The sequence below is a fragment of the Serinus canaria genome, chromosome 17, assembly GCF_022539315.1.
Source record: "Serinus canaria isolate serCan28SL12 chromosome 17, serCan2020, whole genome shotgun sequence".
Classification (NCBI taxonomy): domain Eukaryota; kingdom Metazoa; phylum Chordata; class Aves; order Passeriformes; family Fringillidae; genus Serinus; species Serinus canaria.
Genome location: NC_066330.1, coordinates 2,179,823 through 2,206,056, shown reverse-complemented (window position 1 = coordinate 2,206,056; position 26,234 = coordinate 2,179,823). Strand labels below are relative to the sequence as shown.

General features: G+C 43.1%; 1 protein-coding gene across 1 annotated transcript; it reads left to right on the top strand.

Moving 5' to 3' along the window:
- The first annotated feature begins 325 nt into the window (after nucleotides 1-325).
- Nucleotides 326-25,673, top strand: CAMSAP1 (calmodulin regulated spectrin associated protein 1). The gene is made up of 18 exons (XM_050980985.1): nucleotides 326-483; nucleotides 1,126-1,288; nucleotides 9,582-9,844; nucleotides 10,032-10,193; nucleotides 10,839-10,919; nucleotides 15,111-15,252; nucleotides 16,210-16,349; nucleotides 16,452-16,548; nucleotides 16,981-17,158; nucleotides 17,739-17,833; nucleotides 18,188-18,272; nucleotides 18,632-21,068; nucleotides 21,693-21,829; nucleotides 21,918-22,126; nucleotides 22,212-22,314; nucleotides 22,662-22,777; nucleotides 23,040-23,158; nucleotides 23,464-25,673. The coding sequence occupies exons 2-18, from the start codon at nucleotides 1,126-1,128 to the stop codon at nucleotides 23,764-23,766; spliced, it is 4,830 nt and encodes a 1,609-aa protein (XP_050836942.1). The 5' UTR covers nucleotides 326-483; the 3' UTR covers nucleotides 23,767-25,673.
- The last annotated feature ends 561 nt before the right edge of the window (nucleotides 25,674-26,234 follow it).

The following is a 26,234-nucleotide window of genomic DNA, read 5'->3' as shown; positions in this document are numbered from 1 at the left end:
CCGTGAGGGGCGGGTCCGCGCTCCCCGCGCGCGCGGGCCGGGCGCGGTCGCCATGGCAACGGTTGCCCGGCGCGCGCGCGCGGGCGGCGGGCAGCCGTGCACCCCGCGCGCGCGCGCACGCGCAGGCTCTCCCGCCTCCCCTCCCCGCTCCCTCCCGCCTCTCCCTTTTCCCGCCGAGCGCGCGCGCGCGCGCCCCAGGCCGGGCGAGGCGGGAGCGGCGGGAGCGGCTGGAGGGGGGGGGTCGGAGAGAGGGCGCGGGCGCGCGCGCGGGGCGGGAGGCGGGCGCATGCGCGCGCGCGCGCGGCCCCGAGCGCTGTGGCAGCCGCGGCCCCTCGGCGGCGGTGGCGGCGGCTCCGTCCGTGCCTCCCGCACCGGCACCGGGCGCTGGGCCCGCCGAGCCTCCCCATCCCCGCCCCGCCGGGGCTCCGGGCACCGCCGTGCCCCCTTCTCGCGCCGGGGATGAGGCAGCGGTAGCGCGGCAAGGTGAGGCGGCGGGGCCTGCAGGCCGCGGCGGGCGGGGGGGAGCGGCGGCGGCGGGGGCTCGGCGGGGGCCTGCGCGGAGCCGGCGCCGGGTGGGCTGCGCCCCCCGCCTCCCCCGCCCTCGCTGCCGCCGCCGCCTCCTCCTCTCGGGTGGGGCGGGGATGTGGGGAGGGGGCGCCGCCGGCCCCCGGCGCTGCTCGGCCCGGCCATGGGCGTGCGGGCGCGGAGCCTCTGCTGCTTCTCGGGGGCGCGGCGGGGGAAGGAGCCGCAGGTGCTGCCCTGGCTCTGCCCCTGCCCCGGCGCGGCCCCGCGGGCGGGGAGGGGGCGGCGGTACCTGCGCGCATTGTTCGGGAGAGCCCCATCCTCCCTTTATCCCATCGGCAGGTGACGGGGCTGCGCCTTTCTCCGCTGTCTCGGCCCGGGGCTCGCCGAGCCAGGCCCTGCCCTTGACAATAAGGGATGCTCGCCCCGGGCTCCGATGCCTTTTGATTTCCGAGCGGGTTTGGAATCGCTACATCAGCCCTCGCGATGGAAATCCCGAAGGATGTCGGGCCTGTTGTGTGCAGCCTGGCCAGCCCCTCTCCTGTGTGTGGCTTTAGAATCGTCGGCTCGTGTAAAAGTCTCTGCCTTTTGTTTTTGTTTTAGATGGTGGATGTTGATGTTTGTGCGGGTGGAGATAGTACCAGAAGAAAAATGGATGCTCTGACAGATAGTGCAGTTGAGATTGTCCCTTTGGAGCTCTATGATTCAGCCAGAGCAAAAATAGCTGCTAATCTACAATGGATCTGTGCTAAAGCCTACGGAATAGGTAAGATCACCTCTGTCAAGAAGTCATTCTTGATTTTGTTCTTGCTTTTTCTATCTCCCCTGATGTTTCAGGAGTAATTAAATTTGGCTTTGTTTTAAATGTCAATAATATGGCAGCCTGTTCTCCTGTAATACTGTATCTTTGCTGGTACCTTAAACAGGAATAACGGGACTGTAGGAGATGCCCTGAATCAGCAAACCTAATGGTGAATGCTCCCAGATGGTGCTTGCCAAGAGCTGCCTGCCTCAAAATGTTTAAATCCTTGCTTTAGCTAAGCAGACTTTGTTCCACAGGGCTTTATGTCACCGCTTGCAGGCCCAAGCCCCTCCAGGCTTTAGGTTCTTCCTTGTCTGGTCATCTTGGCCAACAGATGCTGGCACCTTGACACCCTTTGTATGCTCAGTTGGAACTTCTTTTTGCATCAGATTATGGGTTTACATTCAAAATGTTCTAAAAATTAGTCTGGTTTTGTTCAGCAGCATTTTTCTTTTGTGGAAAGAAATGGTGAATGAGCAGGTGTAGTTTGGGTGCTGACATTAAAGAGCGGGTTGTAGGGGATAGAGGAGTTCTTCCTTCCCTCACATTGTCATAAACTTTTACTGTCAAACGTGGAAAAATGAATATTCTTGGAGTATATTTGTGCAGTGTTTTCTGGCAGCTATTGAAATATGCTCTTTTGTTTTGGACTAGATCTGTCTCGATGTACAAGATGCATCTCAAGTTTAAGTAGCTTCATTGTGAAGAAATAGGATGCAATACTCAGAACAAAAGATATAATAAAAACATGTATAGAGTCTTGTTTTGGAAAATGAGGTGGCCCTCTTAATCTAAGTCTAATTCTCCAAACTCATAATATGCTTAATGGATTAGCACTGGCTTACTTGGTGACAAGGCTGAAGAAAAGTGGTCCATTCCTGCCATTAAATATTAATCCTTGCTGGAATATTTTTTATCAATTATTTTTCTTCTTAAACATTTCCAGCCCTGTCAGTGTCTCTGTCATCTTGGTGATTGTGGGCAAAAAAAAAAAATCATGGGGTTTACAGTGTTTAATGTATTTTGTTACAAGCAACAAGAGGCAAAAAAACCCCCAGGGATCAGATGACGTCTGGAAATGTGGGAATTTGGGGAGGCTGTCAGTGGAACATTGATAACTCAAAGGAACAGAACAGGCACCTCCTGATGTAAATATTTCTCAGTTACTGGAATTGTTTGTAACATTTTCTGAAACTTTTTAGCCATCCCTGATAAAACAGTGATTCCAGACCTGGGGATGCACTATTTATATTGTGACTTTGTGTCGAAGGAAAGCTGATCCTAAATGGGAAGGGACTGGCACGGATCCTACGCTGCAGAGAGAGCTCGGTGGCCTCGTGCTGCTGGGTGGTGTCTGCTCCAGCACTCAGGGTTGTGTCTGAACCTCTTGGACCAGTTAATTGCTTAATGGCAAGTCTGTTTATGCTCCTGACAACACAGGTTGTAAAAGTATTTGGCTTTCCTGTGACTAAAAGCTAAAAAGAAACAGCTTTTCCCATGGCAGAGCTGGGATCTCTGGCTGCAGCAGCCTCTGCCAGTTATTCTCCTTGCATTTAGGCTTCTTCAGATTACAAAGAACAACATTTAAATGCCACAAACAATAGGAAAAAGTCATTTTTTTCCCCAGTGAGTGAGGATTGGTGTCTGTGTGTGTGTCTTAGCAGGACTGTGGCCCGTGGAAATGTAGTTTGATTTTTGAAATGGCTCCTGCAAGTCTCTGTCACATGTTAGCCATTACTGCTGGAATAGCATTGCACAATCCCTAGAAATTTATAAGCCTCTTTAATTCATAGAGAGATGGGTTTAAGAAGGTTTCCTGTGTGATTATAATTTTGAATAATACTTGAATTTAACACATTACCTGTCATCTCTCAGGGCTGTGTTTTAGTTTTAAGATATTGGATGTTGTTCAGTGAGTCTTGGGCAGCTACAATCAATTGTGATTTTGTTATTTAAAATCTCACTATGCAGATTAAAGGGCTTGAGGACTTTTTATTATTTTAGATTTTTTTCTGGTTAATTTGGTAAAAAAAAAAAGCTTATCTGTTTGTAATATTAAACACTTCTGTTCTGAAGTAAATCTTACCAGGTTTCCATAACTGCCTTCAAATGAATGAATATTTTTCTGAAATGTTAGATTTGGATTTGATGTATGGATTGACATAATTTTGTGCCTTAATCCTTCAAATTCTGGTGCATTTCATTTTCATCTGGATAAGGCTGAGCTCATGGTGAAGAGTGGAAAGGGTCAAGAGCAGGAATTTGATGCTGGTGTAGACTGCTACTGAAAGTCATTCATCACTGCAGGTTCTACCTGCAACTCTGTTTGCTCTTTGCTGTTAAAGGATATTTGAATTCTCAGCTTCTAAGCTGGCATTTAAATAGGAAAATTCTTCATTCATCCTTTGGGTTTTTTCCTCAAGGACAAATCACTGGGAGCATGCATAACAAATACTTTGAAGTCCTAGTTTGGGCTTTGTTTTATTTGGTAATACAAGATGATGCAGTCCTCCTTCTTTGTTTTTTCACCTTCTGGCCATGAAAAGAGAATTTTGGTAGCCAAACAACTGAGCAGCTACACAAACACTGCAAGACAGCTCCTCTTCTTGCACAGGAGTTGGGCTGGATGGTTTGTTCCTGGAAACCTGCAGCTCCTGGCTGGCACAGATGGGCTCCAGAGGGAGGTCCTACAACTGTTTGTCAGGATTCCAGAAAGCAGAGGGGAAGGATGTCATGCAGGAAGGTGTTTCTCCGTTCGCTGTCATCCATCTCCCCAAATAAATCTGGGACTACTGACATGGATCACTCTCACTCTGAGCACATCTGGAAACCTTCTGGAAAGGTTCTAAGTCCCTTTAGCTGAGACAGTGGTTTGAGAAAATGGTGTTTAATTAGACCAGAATTAGCTTTTTTTCATCCTCAAACTTTGATGAGAACCAAACAGGCACTTCAAGGAATTGGAACCCCTGATGTTCAAAGGGTTGAGGAGCAGAGCTGCCACTGAGTGTGGGGAACTTCAGCTGACAGAGGGTGAGTGTGGGAGGGCTGGGGAGCCTTGGCAAGCCCTCCATGGGGAGATCACTTTTCCACAGTGGCTGGAGTGATCCAGATTGCCAGGCAGGAATGAGGCCATGCACAGCAGTGGGAGGTGGACCTGGCCCTTCAGCCCCACTGGCCCCTGGGGCTCTGAGCAGCAGCAGTTGGAAAGAACAAACTCAGGATGGTTTTATTTGGTAGCACTTGGGAAAATGGACAATGACAATGAAAAATCCTGATTTCTCAGCAGATTTAATGTGGCACTAATTTATATGTGGAAATTATGTTTTCCATCATCATGGCTATAATAATTAAAATTCAGGTATTGAAGGATATGGAAGTGTCTCAGTGTTGCAGCTTGCTGTGAGCAGTGGGTTCTTTCCACCCCTTTCCATAGTAAATATTGTTGGTTCTGTAAAACAGTGTCCAAAATTCAGATTTTTCAAAAGGGACCTGATGGGTTTTACTTATTTATCAGGGCTGGGAGCTTTACATAGTTTCCAGACTTAATGCTGACAGTAGCCTGAAACCTTTGGCAAGATGCAGGCAGGAAAGCCAAGGACTAATGGAATGCATTGGAGGGGAAATGCAAGTTTGGGTTTTTTTGGTCTTTGGATACTTACAACTGGCTTGCTAAATAAGGTTTTACAGTGCTGTGATAGCTCCCCACAGTTACCAGCTGGTAGAGGCAGTGTGAGGATGTTTCCTGGGCTAAATTCCCTAAATCCCTGGATTCCCTGCTTGTCTTCTGTGAGCTTTCTTCTCAGGCTGGTAGTAAAAATCCTTTTAAGAAAGCTGTTGTGTTTAGCAAATATTAGCAGTTAAACATTTGTTTCTTGAATAGCTCCTGTTTGATAAACACTGAGTATTATTGTGTGAAGTTTACAGGGGTGAAGGATCCCATAATTATTATTTTGTCTCTTCTGCTTTATCCAGGATTGTGGCTTTATCCTTGATCAAAAGATATGGTAATAAGTGGAATCACTCTCCCAGCAGTTTGCAAAGCCTTTAGCTTGGGGTTTTCCTGCCTGTTGTATGTAAATTTTCATGTGTCTTATTACAGATCACTTACAGGCTTTAGAATTCAGTGCTGTAATGAGAACCAACACAAAATGTTTATTTTCTGGTGGTCTCAGTGCTGAGAAGGTGGAATTTGTGCTCAGCCTGGACATTCACAGTGCTGAATAATTCTGGGAACAGATACTGATACTAATGAAATCCTACTCAGAATGTGAATAAGCTTCGTGCTGTTTACCAGGACAGCTTGGCTCCCTTTCCAGGTGAAACCAGTTCTTCGTGCTTCTGCAGGTAAAATAACATCTGGGGTGGATCCACCCCCTCACTTCAAGGGATAAGTCAAATTTGTTCAGATTACTGTATTTTGCTTTATCAAGTCAGAATCAGGTGGTTGTCTTTGAACAGGTTTTTGTGAGATGATAAAGAAATGCTCCCTCCCCTGAAGGAAGGAGTCTGGCAATAATTGTCTCTCTGACAGTTGTTGTAAGTTAAGCTATTTTTGTAATCCTCTCAAGGATTTTTTGTACTTGAAGATTTATACTCAGAACTGACAGTTTTTGAGATACTAGAACTCATTGATGCCATGGAACTGACCAAAACAATGGCTGAATGAAAAAATTGTACTGGAGGCTTCTTTATAAGCAGAAAATAAGGACATGATTTAATTTGGTTTCCTTTAATACGATTTGTTAAACTGCTTGAGCAGAAATTTTTGTAGCTACAGCTTAGGTGTTAATTTCTCAGGAGTTAATTTTTTGTGTTGATTATCTCCAAAATCCAAGGCATAAATGTGTAAAACCTCATGTTTTAATGGACAGAACTTTTCTAACCTCCAAGTTCAGTTATAGGTCATGGAAAGAAGGTGCTGGAAAATATGCTAAGAGAAACTGGGGCTTGGAAAGCCTGGGACATTTTCTTCCAAAAGAGGATTGGCACTTTCTGTAGTGAGACAAGCACAAAGCCTGTGACACCTTTGGTTTGTCTGATCCATAAAAACTGGGGAGAAAAGGTGTCCATGAAAGCAGGGGCTGCTTGTGTGGCCATGGTGTGGGATTGAAATTAGGTCTGGGTAAATCTGGTGGGGTGTAGCTGTTCTAAAAGTGACAGGGTATCCCTGGGATTCCTGGCAGTGTGGGAATTTTGTCATTTTTAAGGAGAAGGAGCAGCCCTGGGTGCTGCAGGTAAGGATAATTAACAGGTGTGAAAGGTAAGACCAGTGTCTTCAGTTGCACTTTCAGATGCAGATTTCAAATATTGAAGACACCTGTCAATTAAAGTCCTTTTTTTGTACTGTGTTACCCATTTGAGACAACTGCACTGAGTACAGGACATCAATTCTACTTGGGAGTTCCCAACTCAGAATTATGCACTTACTCAGCATCCTGTTTGCATTGCAACTTTTCCTGCCATTTATTTCTCATTTATTTGTGCCTGCCATTATGTCCAGTGGGAAATAAATTTGAAATAGTGAAGTCAGTATTGTGTCTCTCAGGCTTTGATGTGGTTTTTATATCTTAAATTTTTTTGTGGATCATTAGTCAGGACATAAATCAGCTACAGGACTGTTCCTGTGTGTGACAGAGAGGTGTTCTATGTACTAATGTAAAAACTAAACCTGGGCAAGTGTTTACAGTGAAATAAATTGCAATTATGGGAGGATTAATCTTGATGAATAACTTCCTGGGATAGTAGGAAGTCAAATTATTAATCCTGGTAGTAGAAGTTCTTCCCACCCAGCCCTACCCTTAATCCTGGGCGATCCAAATCCATTCAGTCCTTTAGCAGTTAAATGGAGATCAGAAACATGAAATTAGAGGAGTCTTCAGTATAAAAGAAAAAGATTTCAGGTTTGTTGACTGGACATTCAGATTGAATGACACAATACAAGTTGGGGGTTTTTTCTTCTTTCTTGTTTGTGTGTTCTGGGTTGTTTGTTTGGGTTTGTGGTTTTTTTAACATATTGATTTCTGTGATATGGAATCTCCTCAGTAAGAACTAGATCCATTTAGTGCTAGAAAAGGCTTTTAAAAATCATTGAAATGGAGCTGGTTTAATCAGAATTGATGTGGGAGGTCTCCCTGTCACGTGGGGGCTCAGCTCCCATGGCCTCTCCTGTGTTAGTAATGTGTGCAAAGACCCCAATCCTATAGATTGCTTCCCTCCTGGGCCTGTCAGTGCTGCAGGGAAACCTTTTTCCTTGCTGTGGTAACAGTCTATAAAATAATCCCAGTCTCTCTACCTTATGGAGAAGGGAAGATCCCCAGGAAAATCCAGACTGAGGGGCAGGAGGGATTTCAGGGGCTCTTTGTCCTCCATTCCAGCCCAATTCCAGGCAGTCACCTCAGTTCCCGAGCTGGAGGAGAGCAGGTGTTGGAACAAAACCGCTCATCCAAGTGCTTCAGATTTCAGACTTTTGCAATTTGCATTTTTTTTTGTGTTGTTTTAAAAAAAGCCTTTAAAATTTGGAGTGGTGCTCATGCTCTGCCAGAGATGTACAACTTCATGGATATTTTATGAGCTTGTATTATTTCCTTTCACAAATAATTCTAGTACAAAGCAACGTGTCTTTGGTTGTTAAAGGTGTAGCTGCTTGAAATGAACTAAAATGTTGGATTATACGAGCTGCTTTGCATTTGGATTTTTGCATCTTTCCTCAGTCTTTAGAAATGGAAGCTCAAGTTCTCTATCTGGAAGTGGAAATGGCCATTAACTGGAATGAACTTTCAACAGCCTTTGATTTTAGGTCAGGTTGACTAATGTTAAGAAGATTAAAAATATCTGAATTTATTATATGTTTCACTAAAAATGGGCAGCCATGTTAACAAAGGCTACGTAGGTGGTGCCAGTGGGTTTTATTTTGTCTCTTCCAACCACCTGCAGTGGAAAGTCACCTTCAGTGTCACAGAAAGGAAAAATAATTACCTTCATTTAAAAAAATTTCAGAAAGCTTTTTAAACTTTCTTCCCATTTTGAAAGAGGGCCAGCACTGTCTGACTGACAGGAGCTGTTAGACAACACTGGTTTGCTGCATATTTTTATCTAAGTGAGATGTACTTGTAGCTCATGCAATAACACTCTGTCTCCATCCCTCTTCTTCATGAACATCAAATGCTCTGCAGTATACAATTATTGTGTGGCTTATTTTGCAGCTCAAAGAAATGGGTAGGAGTTTCTTGGAAAGGGAAAATTTAATTTTTCTGGAAATGAGCTGAATGAAAAGTAAATATGCCGCCAAATTAATGATTCTTTTAAGTGTAGATGTATGTATTTTAAATGAACTGTTTAAGTGACTTTGGGGAAAGATATTCAGAGTGACTGGATAACATCAGATAGAATTTATGTTTGAAATTTAGGAAATGTCAGGCTTCTATTAAAACAATACACTTGAGGCTAGAAAATATTTTTCTTGGAGTTGCAGACTCTGATTATTCCTGCTCAGTTGTTCTAAAGATCAATAGCTTCCAGGCTGATTACCCAGCATGAGGAAAAGGATTTATTTTGGGCTATAGAGCAAGGGATGGATTTGAGATGTCTCGGACATGTTTAGAGTGATTGGAATATTGGTGGTTGTTAGTGCCTTTCTCTCCTGCCAGCTCTGAGCTGTGCTGGGAGTAGTAAAAATGTGTTTATGGCTGGTGGTGTGCAAGGGTGAGGCCTTCTGTGTTGCTAATTTTAGCTTCTTCTAAATTACTACACTCAGGGTCTGGGATCAGTTTGATAAAATCCTAACACAACTTGTGGAAATTGGGCCAAGGCAGAAGAAGTTCAATTCTAGACTTGGTTTAAAGTTCCTGCTTAATCCAAATGGAGTGGTTTTGCTTCCTAGGCTTGAATTATTTAAAGGCTGCAAGAGTTTGATTAATGCTCTTGACAAACAAACAGATAATCAGCTCGCTGGTTGGTTTGTGAAATGTTCAAGATTTTAGTCTTTTCCTTCTGAATTGCCAAAATTCATTAAAAATTTGGTGGCTTGGTTTGGAGACTGGCCAGCCCCTGTTGTTGAGGGAGCCTTGCAGTTCTCCAGTTGCTGTGCACAGATGCTTTGGGATTTTCCTTTGAAGATATGGATAAACCTTGCCCATCTGATTTTAAGCCTGCCCACCCATTTGAACCTGTGATCTAACAGTGACAATCCCAAATAAAAGGGGAGGGATTGCTCCCTCCTGGTGACGAGCCACGCGCGCTGTTCTCTGGGCTCTTGCAGACAACGTCCCGGAGGAGCTGAAGGACCCGTTCTACATCGACCAGTACGAGCAGGAGCACATCAAACCCCCTGTGATCAAACTGCTGCTCTCCAGCGAGCTCTACTGCCGCGTCTGCAGCCTCATCCTCAAGGGGGACCAGGTGGCTGCTCTGCAGGGACACCAGTCCGTGATCCAGGCGCTGTCTCGGAAGGGGATTTACGTCATGGAGAGCGATGATACACCTGTGTCTGAATCTGATCTGGGCTCTGCACCAATCAAAATGGTTAGCTTAATTAAATCCACCTAATCATCTTCTTTTTATTTAACGCTATTTAAAATAGTAAATGGAGTGAAGAGCTCTTAATTTCTAGGTCGTTAACCTTAGCAATGTTTTGTTTTAAATACAGTTAGAGCGTACCGTTTTTAAAAGGGATTTTTATTTTCCAGTCCTCTCTGTTTTCCTCTTTCAGAGTTCTCATATGGCAATGATTGATGCTCTTATGATGGCCTACACTGTAGAAATGATCAGCATTGAGAAGGTGGTTGCCAGTGTCAAGCGTTTCTCTACATTCAGTGCCTCAAAAGAACTGCCCTATGATTTGGAGGATGCCATGGTTTTCTGGATTAACAAGGTAAAATTGACTTTGGGAAAAGCCTGCCTGTCTTTTCTTGTCACCTTTCAGATTTTTAAAATGGATTCTGATGCATGTCTTCCTTTCTTACGTGTGCATTTCTATCATGCCTTCTACTTTAGGAAGCATCTACTTTCTAGTATCTCTTCTACTTGTTTTTCTTAGGGAAAAATAAAGCTGATAAATTTTAAAATGAAGAAAATAATCAGGAGCTAACTTAGAAAAACTGTAAAAATTGGATTATTTATTTTCAGACAAGTTGCTATGAGGTTTTTTTTTTGGTTGGTGGGGTTTTTTTTTAGGTGAAGCACTGTTTCATGCTAAATAAGAGGATGGACTTAACTCTGACTAGATGGAACATTTAACAGAAGTGCTGGAATTTTTCCAAGGGCAGCAATTAAGTTACTCTAATTCTTTTGAGTGACAAGAGTCACATTCCAAAGGGAATGTGTCCTTGCAAAGCCAGGATTGTGATTTCAGCTCCTGCTAATAGAGACTTGGTCTAGAAAACTGCTGTGCCATGTTTTTCTATGAATTTTAATGTTTGTGGCATGAATTGACTGTTAAGTAACAGGAGCGAGAAGGACACTTGTGGAAACATATCCAGGTGTATTTTAATTCATTTTCCTTGCTATGCCCTTTTAGGTGAACCTTAAAATGAGAGAGATAACAGAGAAAGAGATTAAATTAAAACAACAACTAATGGAAAGTCCAGGGCATCAAAAGGTAAAACAAATTTGTCTTCAGCTGTGATATTGTGTGTTGATGATGAATGGATTTAAATATCAGTATTTTCTTTGTCAGGGAAGTGTGAGGGCTCCAATCCTCAAAAGTGAGATTTTCTGCATGCACTTTGTTTTGTCTCTGTCATCAGTGCCCTTCCCTGCCTTTGAAGCCCACTGGTACCTCCTGACTTTCCTTTAAGTTTCAGTAGGATGAAAACAAGTTGTTTCAACTAAAATAACCTGTATCAACTGTCTGTGGGTAAATATGACTCAGCTTTCACAGCACAAAATATATCTTATATATTTTGAAAGCTCTTGGGGCATGTTCTTTTTGCATGTTATTTTTCCAGTGTGTATTTAGGGACTTATTCAGGTTCTGTCCAGGAAGGATACTCTTGGCATTCAAATGTTATATGTGTGTGTTTGTAGTTTTTTCCAGCTTTTTCCCTTGAAGTTATATTAGAATGCACTAATATTGCAAAATATAGCACACTTTCATTTCTGGAGAATGTCAAATAGGTCTTTCTCCAGCATAATGTCTATCTGAACTCCCAATTTGTGATTTCATAAAACCTTAAATTACAAATAACATATTCTTTCCTCAAATTGGCATTACTAGGCAAAGGGCTCAAAGTGTGACCTATGAACAAGGCACAGTTTAATTTTCATGTTAGTGATGAAGGTTTTTTTATGTGCCTTTTATGGAAAATAATATCCTTCATCAAAAAAGAGCTGCTTAATTTACAAGCTGATCTGTGGCCTAAAGGATCTCTTGAATTATTTGACCCTATTGGCAATGGGGTCTCATTTAGTGTATTTAAATCTAAATTTCTAGGCTACAAGGCCTGTGAAATATGAAAGTGTTTATTGCTGAAGTGCATTTAAGTATTACTGCTTTTAACTTGCATTGCTGATGTTCCTTTCCTATTCCTACGTTCCTTTCCTTGCTTCCTGAGCAGTCTCCTTCCAAATGGTATTGGAAATTAGTACCTGTAAGTGAACTACTTTTACACCAGTTGTCATCCACAAAACCATGGCTTTTTAAACTTCTCAGAGTGTTTGCTTCCATTGCAATGCTTCTCAGCTGCTCTTTGAAAAACACCTGTGTGAGCTTTTGGGTCATCAGGCTTTGTTTTCATGGCGTGCTTTTGGCATACTGTCCAGCATCCAGCATCCTCCCTTTGCAGCATCTCTGATTGCTTCCACACTGTAGGAGTGAGGGAGGAGGAGTAGCAATAAAACAAACTGGAAAATTACCAGTTGAAATGGTTGCATCTGCTGGGTTTGGTTGTGAGTAGGAACTGATGACAGCACTGAGGTGAGAGAAAAGCTGGGCAGCTTAAAGGGCTGCCTAATCTTGGAATCCATAGTTAAGATACTCAGATGTTTGTGCTTAAATAATGCTCTTACACTGCTCCTGCACCTGCTCTGCTGCAGATCTGTGAATCTGTCAGAGCAGGGCACTGCTCTTCACTGAGGTGGGGTAGGACAGTGGCCAGCCCAGTTTGGTGGGCCAGTTGCTGGGATTGTGTGCTCAGTTAAGGAGCCTGGAGCTGGCACAGTGGGAGGGAAGACAGTTTGCACATTGGAACAAAATACTGATTTTTCTTTCTGCTGAAGTGTGAAATTGGAATATCAATTCCACTATATATTTTAAAAAAACCCCAACAAACCAACTACAAAATTGTGCTTCTGAAATCCTGCTTTCTTTTGTCAGAGTTTTCTGGGTTTATTTCAACTTGCAGAGATTTCCCTTTGTTCCTTTCCTTTCCTTAGCTTTGATGCCCTTTCTCCTGCCCTTGCAGGAGCTGGTGTTACTCATTTTCTCTCTGAGAAGATGAGCTGTTGTCTCAGTTGTTAATTCCAAAGGGCAGAGCACTTGGAAAAGGCAGGTGTGATCAGGCAGCCTCCCCATGATCCCTCTGCCTTCCCACAGGGAGCTCAGTCCCACTGCAGCCTCCTAATCCTTTGTTTGAGCCAGATCTGTAGGCTGGAGTAAAAACTTTAAATATCTGAAATTAAAGGAAGGAGTAAACAAAGGTTGTCTCACTTCTAGTCCATTTAGATTTTAATGGTTTACTGGCAGGTTTTGAAGTCTCTCAAAGTTGTTGTCAGGTTCTGTCAATTCTGTGCTTTTTATTTTGTGCTTTTTGTTTGGTTGGAATGGAATAATCTTTATTTCAGTGGCACTGTTTCTGCAGTTACTGCATACAAATGTCATTCATTGTGTGCATGAGCAGGAGGGTTACAAACCACAACACTTGGCTTAGAAAATAAGGAAGAATTCAGAATTTTCAGTGTAAAAGACTGAAGGGTTAAGACAATAACAGCTGAGAAAAAAAAAATGGAATTAAATTCATAAAAACCCTCTTTGATAAGTTTGTGGGGTTTTTCACCAGAGCCAAAGAAACAAGGAATCTTTTTGGTTCTTGGTATTGACTGTCATTGATTTAAATTCCATTTAAGCCTATTGGAAAAGAAATATTTTTATCTACTTTAACTACAGGAGGAATTAAAGTTGAAAAATAATTTCTGAAGGTTTTTTTTTTTTTAAATATGCTTACTTTAGGTGGATAAATGCTGACCCTTTCAAGCTAACCAATTTCCCTTGGTGTGCACACTTATTCTACCAGATTTAATAATCACATTTCTAGTGCATAGTGGATGTTGCTGATGCCTTTGATTTGTTTCTTGTTTGAATAATCACCATCCTGTATCTCACTGTTTCTCTCTGTGTAAGCCTGATCTGATGCATGCCCTATCTCACTGCATGCTGGAGCCAGTGGAATATGCTCGTGTGGTACAGTATGATTCCCATCCCATCCCATCTTCGTGGAGTGCTCCAGGCTGGGGAAAAACCCAATTTGCACCTGGGAAAAGGACAGGGAAAATAGCATTAGCATGCAGAGATAGCTTTGAGTTCCTTGGGAAACTTGGTGTAGCATATGCAAAATCAAGAGAAGAAACTGGTTCTCATTGCTCCAAGTGATCTTCATTGCTCTGAACAGATTTTTTCACAGCCTGTGCCATCCTAAACTGACACCTAGGAGTGTGTGTGTGTGTGTGTGTGTAGAGCTTTCCCCAGGCTGGCTTGGGAAGTGTGGGATGTTGGTAAAACCCAGCTTTCCTCTGATGATTCAGAGTGTGATTGGTGTGTCTGCAGAGCAGACAAGAGATTCTGTTCAGTGCCAGTGCTGTCAATGCCCTAAAGTGTCCAAGGATGTTTTCCCAGCACTGCCAGGTGTTTCTGCCAGGCCCTGCAGTGCATTCTGCTTTTGCTTTCCCACCTGCTTTGCTGCTCAGTTTAGACACAGCCTCCCATAGTGTGTGGATGCTCAGGAAACAGCAACCCTGGAACTTGCAAAACTTGCAAGAAGCAATGCCAAGATTTGTTCTTCAGCTGACTGGCTTTGGCAGCTCCAAATTCCCTGAGGGCTGCAGGGTGGTTTGCACCAGAGCCTGATTTTGATCTCTAGTAAATCAGGGAGAGTTTTGCTGGGGATATCAAGGCCTCCTCCTCTCTGACGATTTTGGAAAAGGTGGTTTTTATTTTTGTACAACACCTGTGTTGCACACAGATGGGCCATGCTCTGGTTCCCTCTGGGAGAACTTTGCTGTCTGTGGACACAGCAGCAAACCCATGGATGTGGGTAAGGTATGAGAGATCACCAGCCCCCAGAATGATTTTTGCTGTGTTTTGTTTTTCCCAAGCTTTAAGTGTTCTCATGTAGTTCCCCATATCTCTTTCTTTGGATCTGCTGCATTCATGCATCTGTGGGGAAGGGTTTTGAGTTCAGTTGATTATAAGAAGTTTAAATGTGTGAATGAAGCAAGGAACTCAGCAGCACAGATTGCTCCTGGGCATGAGGAGATTGAATGGCAGGTGAGCAACCTGCCCTAGTGCAAGGGGGTTGGGTTAGGTGATCTTTAAGGTCCCTTCCAACCCAAACCATTCCAGGATTAAAAAGGAAACACAATTTCCTTCAGAATTGGCTTCCACAGGGAGAAAAGCACAACTTTGTCAGCTGGGTTTGACTACTTGGGGCAGCATGGCAGAAAGGATCCAGTGAAAAGAATTTTCAATGCTTAACACAGATTCCTTTTTTTTACTTTTTTGGGTTTTTTTTTTTTGTTTTTTTTTTTTGTCTTTTAGCCTCTTCAGCATGATGTGAACCCTTGTTTCTCTCTGTAGGTGCGTTACAGAAGGGACCACCTCTCCAGCAGGCAGTTACCCTATTTCCCTGTGCTGGAAGATCTGATGAAGGATGGTAGTGATGGTGCTGCTCTTCTAGCTGTGATTCACTATTATTGTCCAGAGCAAATGAAACTGGATGGTATGTAATCAAGGTTTTGAGGGAATCAAAGGAATAAAAGGCTTTCAGGCTTTGAAAGCTGAACTAGAAATACATGAAAAATTTAAAATGCAGCACATTTAATGGGTAGTGGAGTATGGCAGGTTGGAGGCAGGTCACATATGGAATATGCATTCTAAAAAGAATCTCTCTTGGATCTTGGGTTTTTTACTTTCTGTATTCAGAAGACTGTGTTCTGTATATTGTGAGCCACAAAAGAATCCTGTCTTTTCCAGTTTTAGATGATGTGGCTTTCTTTGCTCAAATAACTGAGCTTGGTTTCAATGCCATAAAAATGGAGTACATGCCCACCAGTGTTAGCTGATAATTCTCATGTTTTTCTTGGCATAACTTGGCATTTTAAAATCTAGATTATGAAATAGTTTCCCTCAATCTGCAGAAATTGTCACTCTTGAGCATTGCAAAACTTGAGTTCTCTTCCCCAGAAAATGTTTTTAATAAATCAATGTCCTTGTTGCATTAACTTCTGCAAATCAACATTTTGTATTGGTTTTTAAATTCTCAGCTATGTTGTGCCTTGCAGAGCTCCTGAGTGTTTTCAGAAGGAACCAGCACTGTGAATCCTAGGAGTAACCCTTTATTATATGCAAATCAAGATGTCTGGTTTTAATTGCTTTTGTATTTTGTCATTATGTGTGTTCTCTGTAGCCTGTTTACCTTTTCTCTGGCTGTGATAGACAGAATCCCTATGGATTCAAAAATGAATGCAGAGCTGATATTGTTCTCTGTGGTTTTCTTCCTCCTTTTCCTGTCCCTCTGGCACTGAGCAGGTAGAGAAATGTCACTGGTAGCCAGTAAATATCCAGTGCTGGTGTAGAGTCTGTGAAGTTCCTGTATTTAGTGTTTCTGTGAGCTGGGGGTGGAAGGGTGATCCCTTGGGAAAGTGCCAGAACTTACTCAGCCCTCTCTCCTTCCCAGATATCTGTTTGAAGGAGGTGACATCAATTGCAGACAGCCTCTATAACATTCAGCTCTTGAGAGAATTCTCAAATGAGTACCTAAACAAATGCTTTTACCTCACCTTGGAGGACATGTTGTATGCTCCTTTGGTTTTAAAGGTAAGAAACATAACAAAAGATGTATTTTTCAGTAAAATGTGGGTAAATCAGGAGTGTTTTGTTAATGTGAGCTGTAATTTTCCTTTTTTTTTTCTGTTTCAGCCTAATGTCATGGTGTTCATTGCAGAACTCTTCTGGTGGTTTGAGAATGTCAAACCAGACTTTGTACAGCCAAGAGATATCCAGGAAATAAAGGATGGTAAGTTTGTAACCACAGATAACTGATAGCATGTTATTTAGAAAACACTTACATTGCAGTGAAACTGTTGCCTAGTGGTGTTTCCTTGGAAGGTTTATTTCTCCCCGAGGTTTATTCTTGCTGGGGGTCTTTGAAAAGCAGTAAAGTAGAAGGAAAATTAGTCCTAGATCTGCTTGAATTCTAAATTTTTTGATGAATAATTTTTGAACAGGTAATTTCCCTCCCCAAACCCACTAATTAATTATGAATTTGTAACTTTCATGACACTCAGCAGAGTACAGATATTTTAAATAAAGACCAGTATGGTCTTTATTTAAGAGGTTACAGTGTAGACAAAGTTTCCCTTCTCCCCTGAGCAATCTGAGAGCTTCCTGTGCTGCTCTGCTCCTCCCTGGCCCCTGAGTGGTGCTGATGCTGTCCCTTTGTGCCCAGTCAAGGCAGTGATGCAGCAGAAGAGCAGCCGGCCCCCCGTCCCCATTTCCAACGCCACCAAGCGCAGCTTCCTGGTCACTCCTGCCAGCCCAAGCCCAGCAGAGCTGCAGCCCCCAGCCCAGGCAGCCCCTGAGGCCTGCAGCAGGTACTACCTGCACCCCGAGGAGCCTGACTACCTGTGAGTGTGTCTTCATCTTGTTCCACCTTCTGTTTGTGCCTCTCTTTGGATAGCCTGGGGGTTTGTGCTGCTGTGTTGTCATTTTGTCACAAACTGGGTGACCTTGAAGTCCCCAAAGGGGCTCCAAAGCTGTCCAAGGACTTGCTTGGAGCAAGCTGCTCCTGTGCAAGGTGTCCATGGAACTGGATGGTCTTTAAGGTCCCTTCCAATCCAAACCATTCTGGGGTTCTGTGAAAACAAACTTCAGCATGATCTGATGTGGTTGATGAAAAGGGTTTTCAGCTTAAATACATAAATTTCATGGTGACCTCTAAGTTATTTCAGCCTTTGCTTTGTCTTGAATTTACTATTTACATAAGCATTGTCTTAAATCTACTGCATTTAGAAACTTAGTTTAATTTCAGGTAATAGGTTTACTTTTGTGTCGTTACATGTGAAAAACTTCTTAAAAATTCATGATATTATGTTTTAAGGAGGATGAGGGTAACTTACCAGTGTGACTTTGCAAGTTGATATTTTTTCTGATTATAGAAAAAAGAATTCTTTGTAGTAAGTATGAATTTTTACCTTTCTGAATTAGTGGCAAAGGAGGAAACCCTGCCTTCAGCCCTTCCCATCCACTGCTGCCTTTGAGGCAAAAGCAACAAAAATCTTTACAGGGAGAAGACAGCCCTGGTAAGTCTGCCTTGAATTTGCCTTTTGAAAAACAATGACTGTCAGTGTCAATAAAATAATTAATTAAAATGTGAGTTAATTTCTGTAAGTTATTTAGAATTTAGTTAATCTGTAGTAACACAAATGGGTGAGCATGTTGAGTTTGAGTAAATCTTAAAGATCTTTTAAGACAATTAGTGGATTTTAATTTTTTTCTGGCTTTGACTCTGTCTGGTGGCAGCTGCAGCAAATCTGTTTTCTGCTGCCATCTGTTGGGGAAGGAGTTGATACTGTTTCTATGTTTGCTATAAAATGAGGCAAAGGTGCTGGTTTAAAGACCATTTCTGAACTCTTACCAACTAAAAACCATTTCAGGCCATCGGCACCGTTCGAATTCTCTGACCCGCGTCGATGGGCAGCCACGAGGGGCAGTTCTGGCGTGGCCAGAGAAGAAACCCAGGTAATTATTTATTACAGCATTGCTTGAGGAACTGATACTGGGACAATTTGATTGTGGTAATGTGATATCACTGCCCTAGAACTGCACTGACAGTCACTTCATTTTGTTTTCTCCTTATGTGCACTTTCAGAGCTGACTGATTTTAGATTTGCAATTGAAAATACGTTAGCCGTGATTTTCAGCAAGTGCTGTTGAAAATGGAAGTGTCTGAAGTTGCTGCTTGGTATTGCTGATCACTCGTGGTACAGGATGCATTTTAAAAATAAAACAACTATTTTAGCTGTCTGTATCATGGTCTTTATTTCAACAAATTGTACCTTGTCGTGCTTGAGTGTCAGTAGATTCTTCTTGTTTTCTAGGCCTCTGTCTCAGCCAACACCATTTGCTCTTCATCATGCTGCCAGTACTGATGTGGACCCTGGCTCTGGTGACAGCATTAGCCTGGCCAGGTCCATCAGCAAGGACAGTCTTGCTTCCAACATTGTCAATGTTACCCCCAAAAATCAGCCCCACCCTCCATCAGTGAAAGCTAACGGGAAGAGCTTGCTGAACAATGTAGAAATGGAGGATGAAGATGAAGAGCTCATTGCAATCATCAGATCTGAAGAAAGGCCAAACCGTGGTGACCCTGAGGTGCAGAATGCAGCAGCCAGGGTGCCCAGCATAGTGGCCACAGCGTGGTCTCCAAAAACAAACAGTGACCCTTCGGAAAGCAAAGCTGAGAGTTTTTACCTGGAGCCTTTAATGCCTGCAGTCCTGAAACCAGCCAAGGAGAAACAGGTCATCAATAAAGAGGATGAGTGTGGGGAGGGGAAACAGAGGAGCTTTGTAACAAAGAGGTTAAATGAAGGACACTTGTCTTTGATCCGCAAGAAAGCCACGAGCAGTCATGGTGAGCACGACCTCAATAGGACTTTTACTCCCATTTCTAGCTCTGATTTCACTCCAGTTGCAGATGCCAGTTCTGCAGATGCAGTGGCCCTGGGGGAAGCAGGTATAGAAGCTTCCAGACCTTTGGCTAGTAGCAGTTTAGATCCTTCCTCTCAGGAGCTATCCACTGGAGGATTCTTTCTTCATGCTGCTAAACCTGATGATGAGGTAACAAGTAAAGTCAATGTGAGTTATGGGAAAGGTCTCAGCCTGCACGTTCAGGATACGACCTGGACCATGGTGAGACAGGACTCAGAGCCAGATCTCTTGGACATGGAAGACGCTGACCAGGATTTGGTGGCCATAGACAACCATCCTATAGTCACTAAGTACATTGGTGAGGAGGAGTCTGCCAAGCTGCAGGAGGACATGAAGGTGAAGGAACACGAGGACAAGGACGACGCCAGCGGCCGCTCCAGCCCCTGCCTGAGCACCATCTCCCAGGTGAGCAGCGTGTCCATGGCCAGCGGCAGTGTCCGCATGACCAGCTTTGCAGAGAGGAAGCTGCAGAGGCTCAACAGCTACGAGACCAAGTCCAGCACGAGTAGCTCCCAAAAAACCACCCCAGATGGGTCAGAAAGCTGCCCAGCACCGCTGACCACGTGGAAGCAAAAGCGGGAGCAGAGCCCCAACAGGCAGAACAAAGACAATGTGAACCTTTTAGCTTCGGAGCTGGTGCAGCTCCACATGCAGCTGGAAGAGAAGCGCAGGGCCATAGAGGCTCAGAAGAAGAAGATGGAAGCCTTATCAGCAAGGCAGAGACTAAAATTGGGCAAGGCAGCTTTCCTGCATGTTGTTAAAAAAGGGAAGTCTCCCGATGGTCCACAACCTCTTAAACCAGAACATTTTGGAAAGGAGTATTCCCGGCACAATGGGGAAGAATTAGATGAAGTTTCTTTGGGTTCCAAATCTGAGGAGTTTCTTGTGAAAGAGGAGGAGAGAGAAGAAATGCTCAACGATTCTCAAGAAGTAGTAAAAGTAAAAATGCAGGAAAGCCTGGCTTTTGCTGAGCAACACAAACCAAAAGACCCTGCTGCTATGCACGATCTGGAAAAAAGTAAAATTATTTCTGTTGCCCTCCTAGAAGACAACGTGACTGAAGCAGATATAAATGAATGTGATCTTTCTATCGAGAAGCTGAATGAAACAATCAGCACCCTGCAGCAGGCCATCTTAAAGATATCCCAGCAGCAGGAGCTGCTCATGAAATCTCCAACAGTGCCATCCCCAGGAACCAGAAGTAACTCTCAGGACCAAAAGGTGAAACCTTCGATTCATTTTGTTGAGCCCCTGTCTCCAACTGGAATGAACAGCCTGCGGAAACCGCCGCGGCTCGGCCAAGGAAGGACTCCCCGGCCAGGAAGGCCTTCAGAGCTGAAAGTCCCTAAGGACAGGCAGCAGAATTCAGCACGTGTTAAAACCCCAACACCCAGCCTAGAAAACCTTCCACATTTGAGACCTTTCCCACCCAACAGCTTGGCAAAGACACCCACGGAAGTGGGACTGGAAAGCAGCCCTGATCATGGGAGTGGTTCCCAAGAGAAGTGTTTCTTTGATACCTATAGACTTCATGATGAGAGCAATCAAAGGGCACTTGTTCTCTCCACCTCCAAAGATGCAAATATTCTGTCTGAAATGAGCAAAGAGGTGAATAACAGCTTCAAGGAAACAGGGTTGAATTCTTCTGATGGCTCAGGAAAAGAAAATGTCCCAGTGGATGAGCCCCTGAGAAGCAAGGCTAATCTCATTGAAGTAGATTTGTCTGACTTAAAAGCTCCAGAGGAAGGAGAACTTGAAAACCAGGATAGCTCCACGGATATGATTAGTGAAGGTGATCAGAAGTCTGGTGTGGGTTTTTTCTTCAAGGTAAATGTGTTACCTTTCTCTCTTTGGTCCCTGTTACACACTCACCCAGCATTAGAACTGGTGTTTCCCAGGCTCCTGATGGAGCACAGCCCTCGTTGGTTGCAATTTTTTGGTGTAAAAAAGCTGCAGTGGAAAACAATTACTTCTGGATAAAGAGAGATCAGCTCCCAAAACATTTAATGTCCTAATTTGTGTTTAGCAGTGATTATTGTCAACACCACAAACGTGCTGACATGATACCTTCTCTTTTAATTTCGCTTTCAAGAAAGTCAAGCTAGTCTCAATCTCAGGGAATTTAACTTTTGGGGTCTTCGTAATGTGATTAATTTCGACTAATTGTCATTCACTGGGATTATTTGTGGTGTCCATCCTGGCCTACATCATAGCTGCATTGTACTTTGCAGTCTAGAAGGTTTTGTGATTATTAAAAAGGGAACACTAAAACTCTCAGTATTTTCTTGAGCAATAAGAGGTTTTGATTTACGCTCAATCCTAAAAATGTAAAGATTTCCAAAAGTAATAGTTTTCCTTCAAATTTTCCTGGAATCATCAGCAATCTTGTGATGTGCAGCTTAATATACTGTCCAGTATTCCTTAAATTTTCCATCCCTTTGGGTTTTGCAGGATGAACAGAAGGCAGAGGATGAGCTGGCCAAGAAACGGGCGGCGTTCCTCCTGAAACAGCAGCGCAAGGCCGAGGAGGCTCGGCTGCGGAAGCAGCAGCTGGAGGCTGAGGTGGAACAAAAAAGGGATGAGGCTCGGTAATGATGCACAGAAAAGAATTTCTCTGTATTTCAAGGTCAGGAGGTTGTTCCATGCTGAGTTCACTGTCCTTGTGTTCCGTGGCAGCCGCAAAGCTGAGGAGGACCGGATACGGAAAGAAGAGGAGAAGGCTCGGCGAGAGCTCATCAAGCAGGAATATCTGAGGAAAAAACAGCAGCAAATTTTGGAGGAGCAAGGGCTTGGGAAGCCCAAATCCAAGCCCAAAAAACCCAGGCCAAAGTCGGTCCATCGTGAGGAATCTTACAGTGATTCAGGCACGAAGTGTTCTTCCACACGTAAGGGTCTGGCTTTGTTTGCTCCCCCTGAGTTTCAAATCTGCTGTGACCAAATGTGTTTGACATCTCCTCTCCTCTTTTGTAGCTGATAATTTGAGCAGTGCTCAGTCTGGTTCCAGTCTGTCTTTGGCCTCAGCAGCAACAACTGAGCCTGAAAGTGTTCACTCTGGTGGCACTCCCTCACAGAGGTACAGCCAGGTTCTCTTGGGTTTCTCTGGTCCTGGGGGATGAAACAGTTTTGGGCTTCAGTGCTGATTGCTTCACCTCACTGGCAGAGGAGCACAGTCAGCACTGCTGGATTCATCTGGTTTATCTGGCTGCCAACTGCAGTGTTCTGTGCAAACTTGCAATTTTATTTTATTTTCTCCCAGAGGAGTCAGAGTTTTGCTTTGATTTCTAGCAAGGAGAATCTGAGTGTTCTGGGGAGGAAAAAGGAGAATATTCTGTTCCATTCAGGGACAGCAGCATTTACGTGAGATTACAGGGCCAAACCCCAAAATCTTGGCATATAATTTTTTATTTATTTCCCTCCCAGAGTTGAATCAATGGAGTCCTTACCCATTCTGAGCAGAAATCCCAGCAGAAACACAGAGAGAGACTGGGAGAATGCTTCCACAGCATCTTCTATTGCTTCAGTGGCAGAATATACAGGTACCTGCTTTGTTTTAGTTTAGTTGCTTTCTGTCTAGTTTGTTTTATTCATTTATTATGAATACCAGGTCAGGAAAACCTGTGATGTGTTTCATGTTATTTCTGAGAAGTTGTCAAGTGTATTTTGTTCTGTTTAATACCCCTAATAGTAAGTAATTCTAGAATAATAATGAGGGTTTTTTTTTCTTTTTTTCTCTTTGAAAGAAAATCTTAGCTTTCATAAGTGTAATGCAGAAAATTTTAACTTATTTATCTTCCTTAGGTCCAAAATTATTTAAGGAACCCAGCAGCAAATCCAACAAACCTATTATTCACAATGCTATATCTCACTGCTGTCTTGCTGGAAAAGTGAACGAACCACATAAGAACTCAATATTAGAGGTAAACATGAACATTTTTAATGCACTCCCAATCACTCGGGTCTGTAATGCTGATTTCATAATCCCACTGCTGTCAGTGTGAATTCCATTTCCTGTCCTGTGCCTGTAGAGAGCAGTTTTTGCTTTCCACGTGGAAAACACAATCCCGTATTTACTCTGTATTTACTCAGAACTTTTTATTTAGAGTCCTGCTTTTAGATTTATAAATGGACTGGAAAATTATGTTAAGAGGAACAACTATTCAGCTTAAAGCTTGGCATGGTTCTCCCAGTGAACAGCCCCTGTACCTGGTTGTTTTTGCTGCAGGAGCTGGAGAAATGTGATGCCAACCACTACATCATCCTGTTCCGCGACGCCGGCTGCCAGTTCCGAGCACTTTACTGCTACTACCCCGACACGGAGGAGATCTACAAGCTCACTGGGACAGGGCCAAAGAGCATCACCAAGAAAATGATTGATAAACTCTATAAGTACAGCTCGGACAGAAAACAGTTTAATGTGATCCCAGCCAAAACCATGTCTGTGAGCGTGGATGCTCTCACCATCCACAACCACCTGTGGCAGGCCAAGCGACCCGCGGTGCCAAAGAAGAGCCAGACTCGGAAATGACACCCAGCTCCTGGGGAGAAGGTTGGCTCACTGGGATTGCATTGACAGAAGACATGTTTACCATTTTCCTCCAGTTTGGTATGAAATGTGCAGAACCATAGACATTTTTTAAGAAGCTTCGGGACAGAGAACCGTGGATGCAAGTTCTTGAGGATGAAGGAACGTTGCCAGTGTTTTTTATGAATGATGAATCTGCTGTTACACCCAATGCTAACTACTGTGGCTTTCAGCTGACGAGGGACTGTGCATGTAGCAAGATCTTGAACAAGTGGATTTCCTTTTACTTGAAGCTTTTCATCGGTACAAATTGGGAATAATTTAATTCTCTCTCCTCTCCACCTCATTCCCTCCTTTTTCCTGGCATTCTTAAAAGTTGGCGAGCTCTGAACTTGGGTAGAAGGATTGAACAGATCTTGGGTGAAGTGCTTTGGGTTTGGTTTGGTTTTTTAAACAGTCTTTAGGGAAATCTTCCTTTCAGACCTTTTTGAGGAACTGTTGAATACATCCAGTTGTTGTACTGTACCTACTGCCAACATAAGTCCAGCTCTCAGATTTCTGAAAAAAGCCCCAACTTGTGCTGCTCAGAACAGAATTTACTTGCAGGATCTGTGTAGGATAAGCATTGCAAGGATTGCAAAAAAAAAAGCCAGTCTTTTTCTAAAAAAAAACAAATATAAAAAATTGCTTACAAATGTAAAGATCTCTGGAATACAATCATGAAGAGGCATAACAGGTGCTACTAGCTGGAATGTGCCTGGCTGAAACTTAAGGCAAGCTGAATGGAGCCCAGTGATTACTGATTTCAGTTTCAGGTCGTGTCCTAAAGATTTGTTTGCTTTAATAAAGGTGGATGCTGGTAGGTATAGAACATTTCCACTCTGAGCACGCTACTCCTGTACGATGGTGCACTTAATGATCACAGATTTTAATGTTTTTATTACATCATGAAATGTAATTCTACTTTCTTTGTCCTGTCTTTATTCTGAACGAGCAGCATGCTCTACAATGAAGAGTGTGTTATGTTTTTTATTTTGGGTGATATATTAATATATATTGATTTGTTTTTCTCATTTGAAAGCAATTTTTAAACAGAGACATTTGCATTTGTTTCAAAAGCCCAAATAAGTCGAATGGCTTGGATTTCTTTTCATGTTGAAATATTAAATCTTGAGTTATGACCTTAAAAGTCTTTGTGTTTCAGCAGATTAAATTTTGTCTGTGGTAACAGGGTACATTTGCAGTTCTTTTTTTTTTGTTTGTTTTTGGTTTTTTGTTTTAATTTTTTACCCCTCCCATGTCTCATTCTTGGCCCCAGCTGATTCCCAAGCAGGTTTCTGTAGCTATTCCCTAATTAATTTAATCTGCTAACGAGCTCCTGCTCCCTGGGTTTGACACTTACTACCTGCAGCTCCTGTAGGTTCTGCCGTGGGTTTGCACATGTTTACTTTTCTTTGAAGTGTTACTTGAATTTGTGTCTCTCGAGTGCAGAAGGCCCTGCCCGTCCTCGAGAGGAACAGAGCTCTAAATCTCTAACTCCAGTGTAATTATTGACCTTGGAGATGATGGAAGGGGCAGAGAGTTATTGTCCACAGGGGAGCTGGGGGATGGATAAAGTGCTGGCTAGCTAGAGCAGAGTGAAGGTCTTCCAGTGCAGTCTCTCCGTGGTTTTTCCCCTTCCAGGACTCCCTGACTAGGCTGCTGCAACTTTGTAAATTATGTTAGATAGTTTGCTGCTTGTAAATAATTAAAGGCTTTATGGTTTCTAAAGTGCTGAGTATTAAACACCGTCATGAGTGTAACTTTTGTTACCATGCTTTTCATGCTTGTGCTTTATTTCTCACTGTTTGATATTATAAACCATATTTATTTTATGAAACACTGAAATTTAATAAAAATCATTAACTGATTTCCTTTTTATTTCATGTGTACTTTTGTTGGTGTGACACTTCATCCCCTCCAAGAACTAATACACTTTAAAGATGTGCTGTTCTGTTTGCTAAAGCTTCACCTGCAGGGAGCTGCAATAACTTTGTGACAACAGCTTGCACAAAAAACTCTCAGAAAAATGGGAAATAGTTTAAGGATTTATTTCATCTGACTCTTGAATCTGTCTGCTGGGGCTCCTTTGATCTGTGCAGTCACTCAGTGGCAGAATTTTGATAATTTTCTAGTCATTGTTGGGGTCTGGGTTAAATTTATGAAATTCTGAATAAATTCAGGATTTCTGACTGTGGTTTTAGTGACCTCATGTTTAACCCTTCCCTGCCAAGCACAGAAAATCCTGCTGCCCTAATAAGGACATCATAAAATCCTAAAATCCTAATGAGGTGATCTGGACCCTGATAACTTCTAAAACTCCCTGCTTAGAAAATGGGGTTTTGTCCTTCCAGAGCACTGTGTGAATCCCTGAATCCAGGGAACTGTGTGGGGATCCCCAGGCTGGGATCCCTGCAGGTAAATGGAATTAA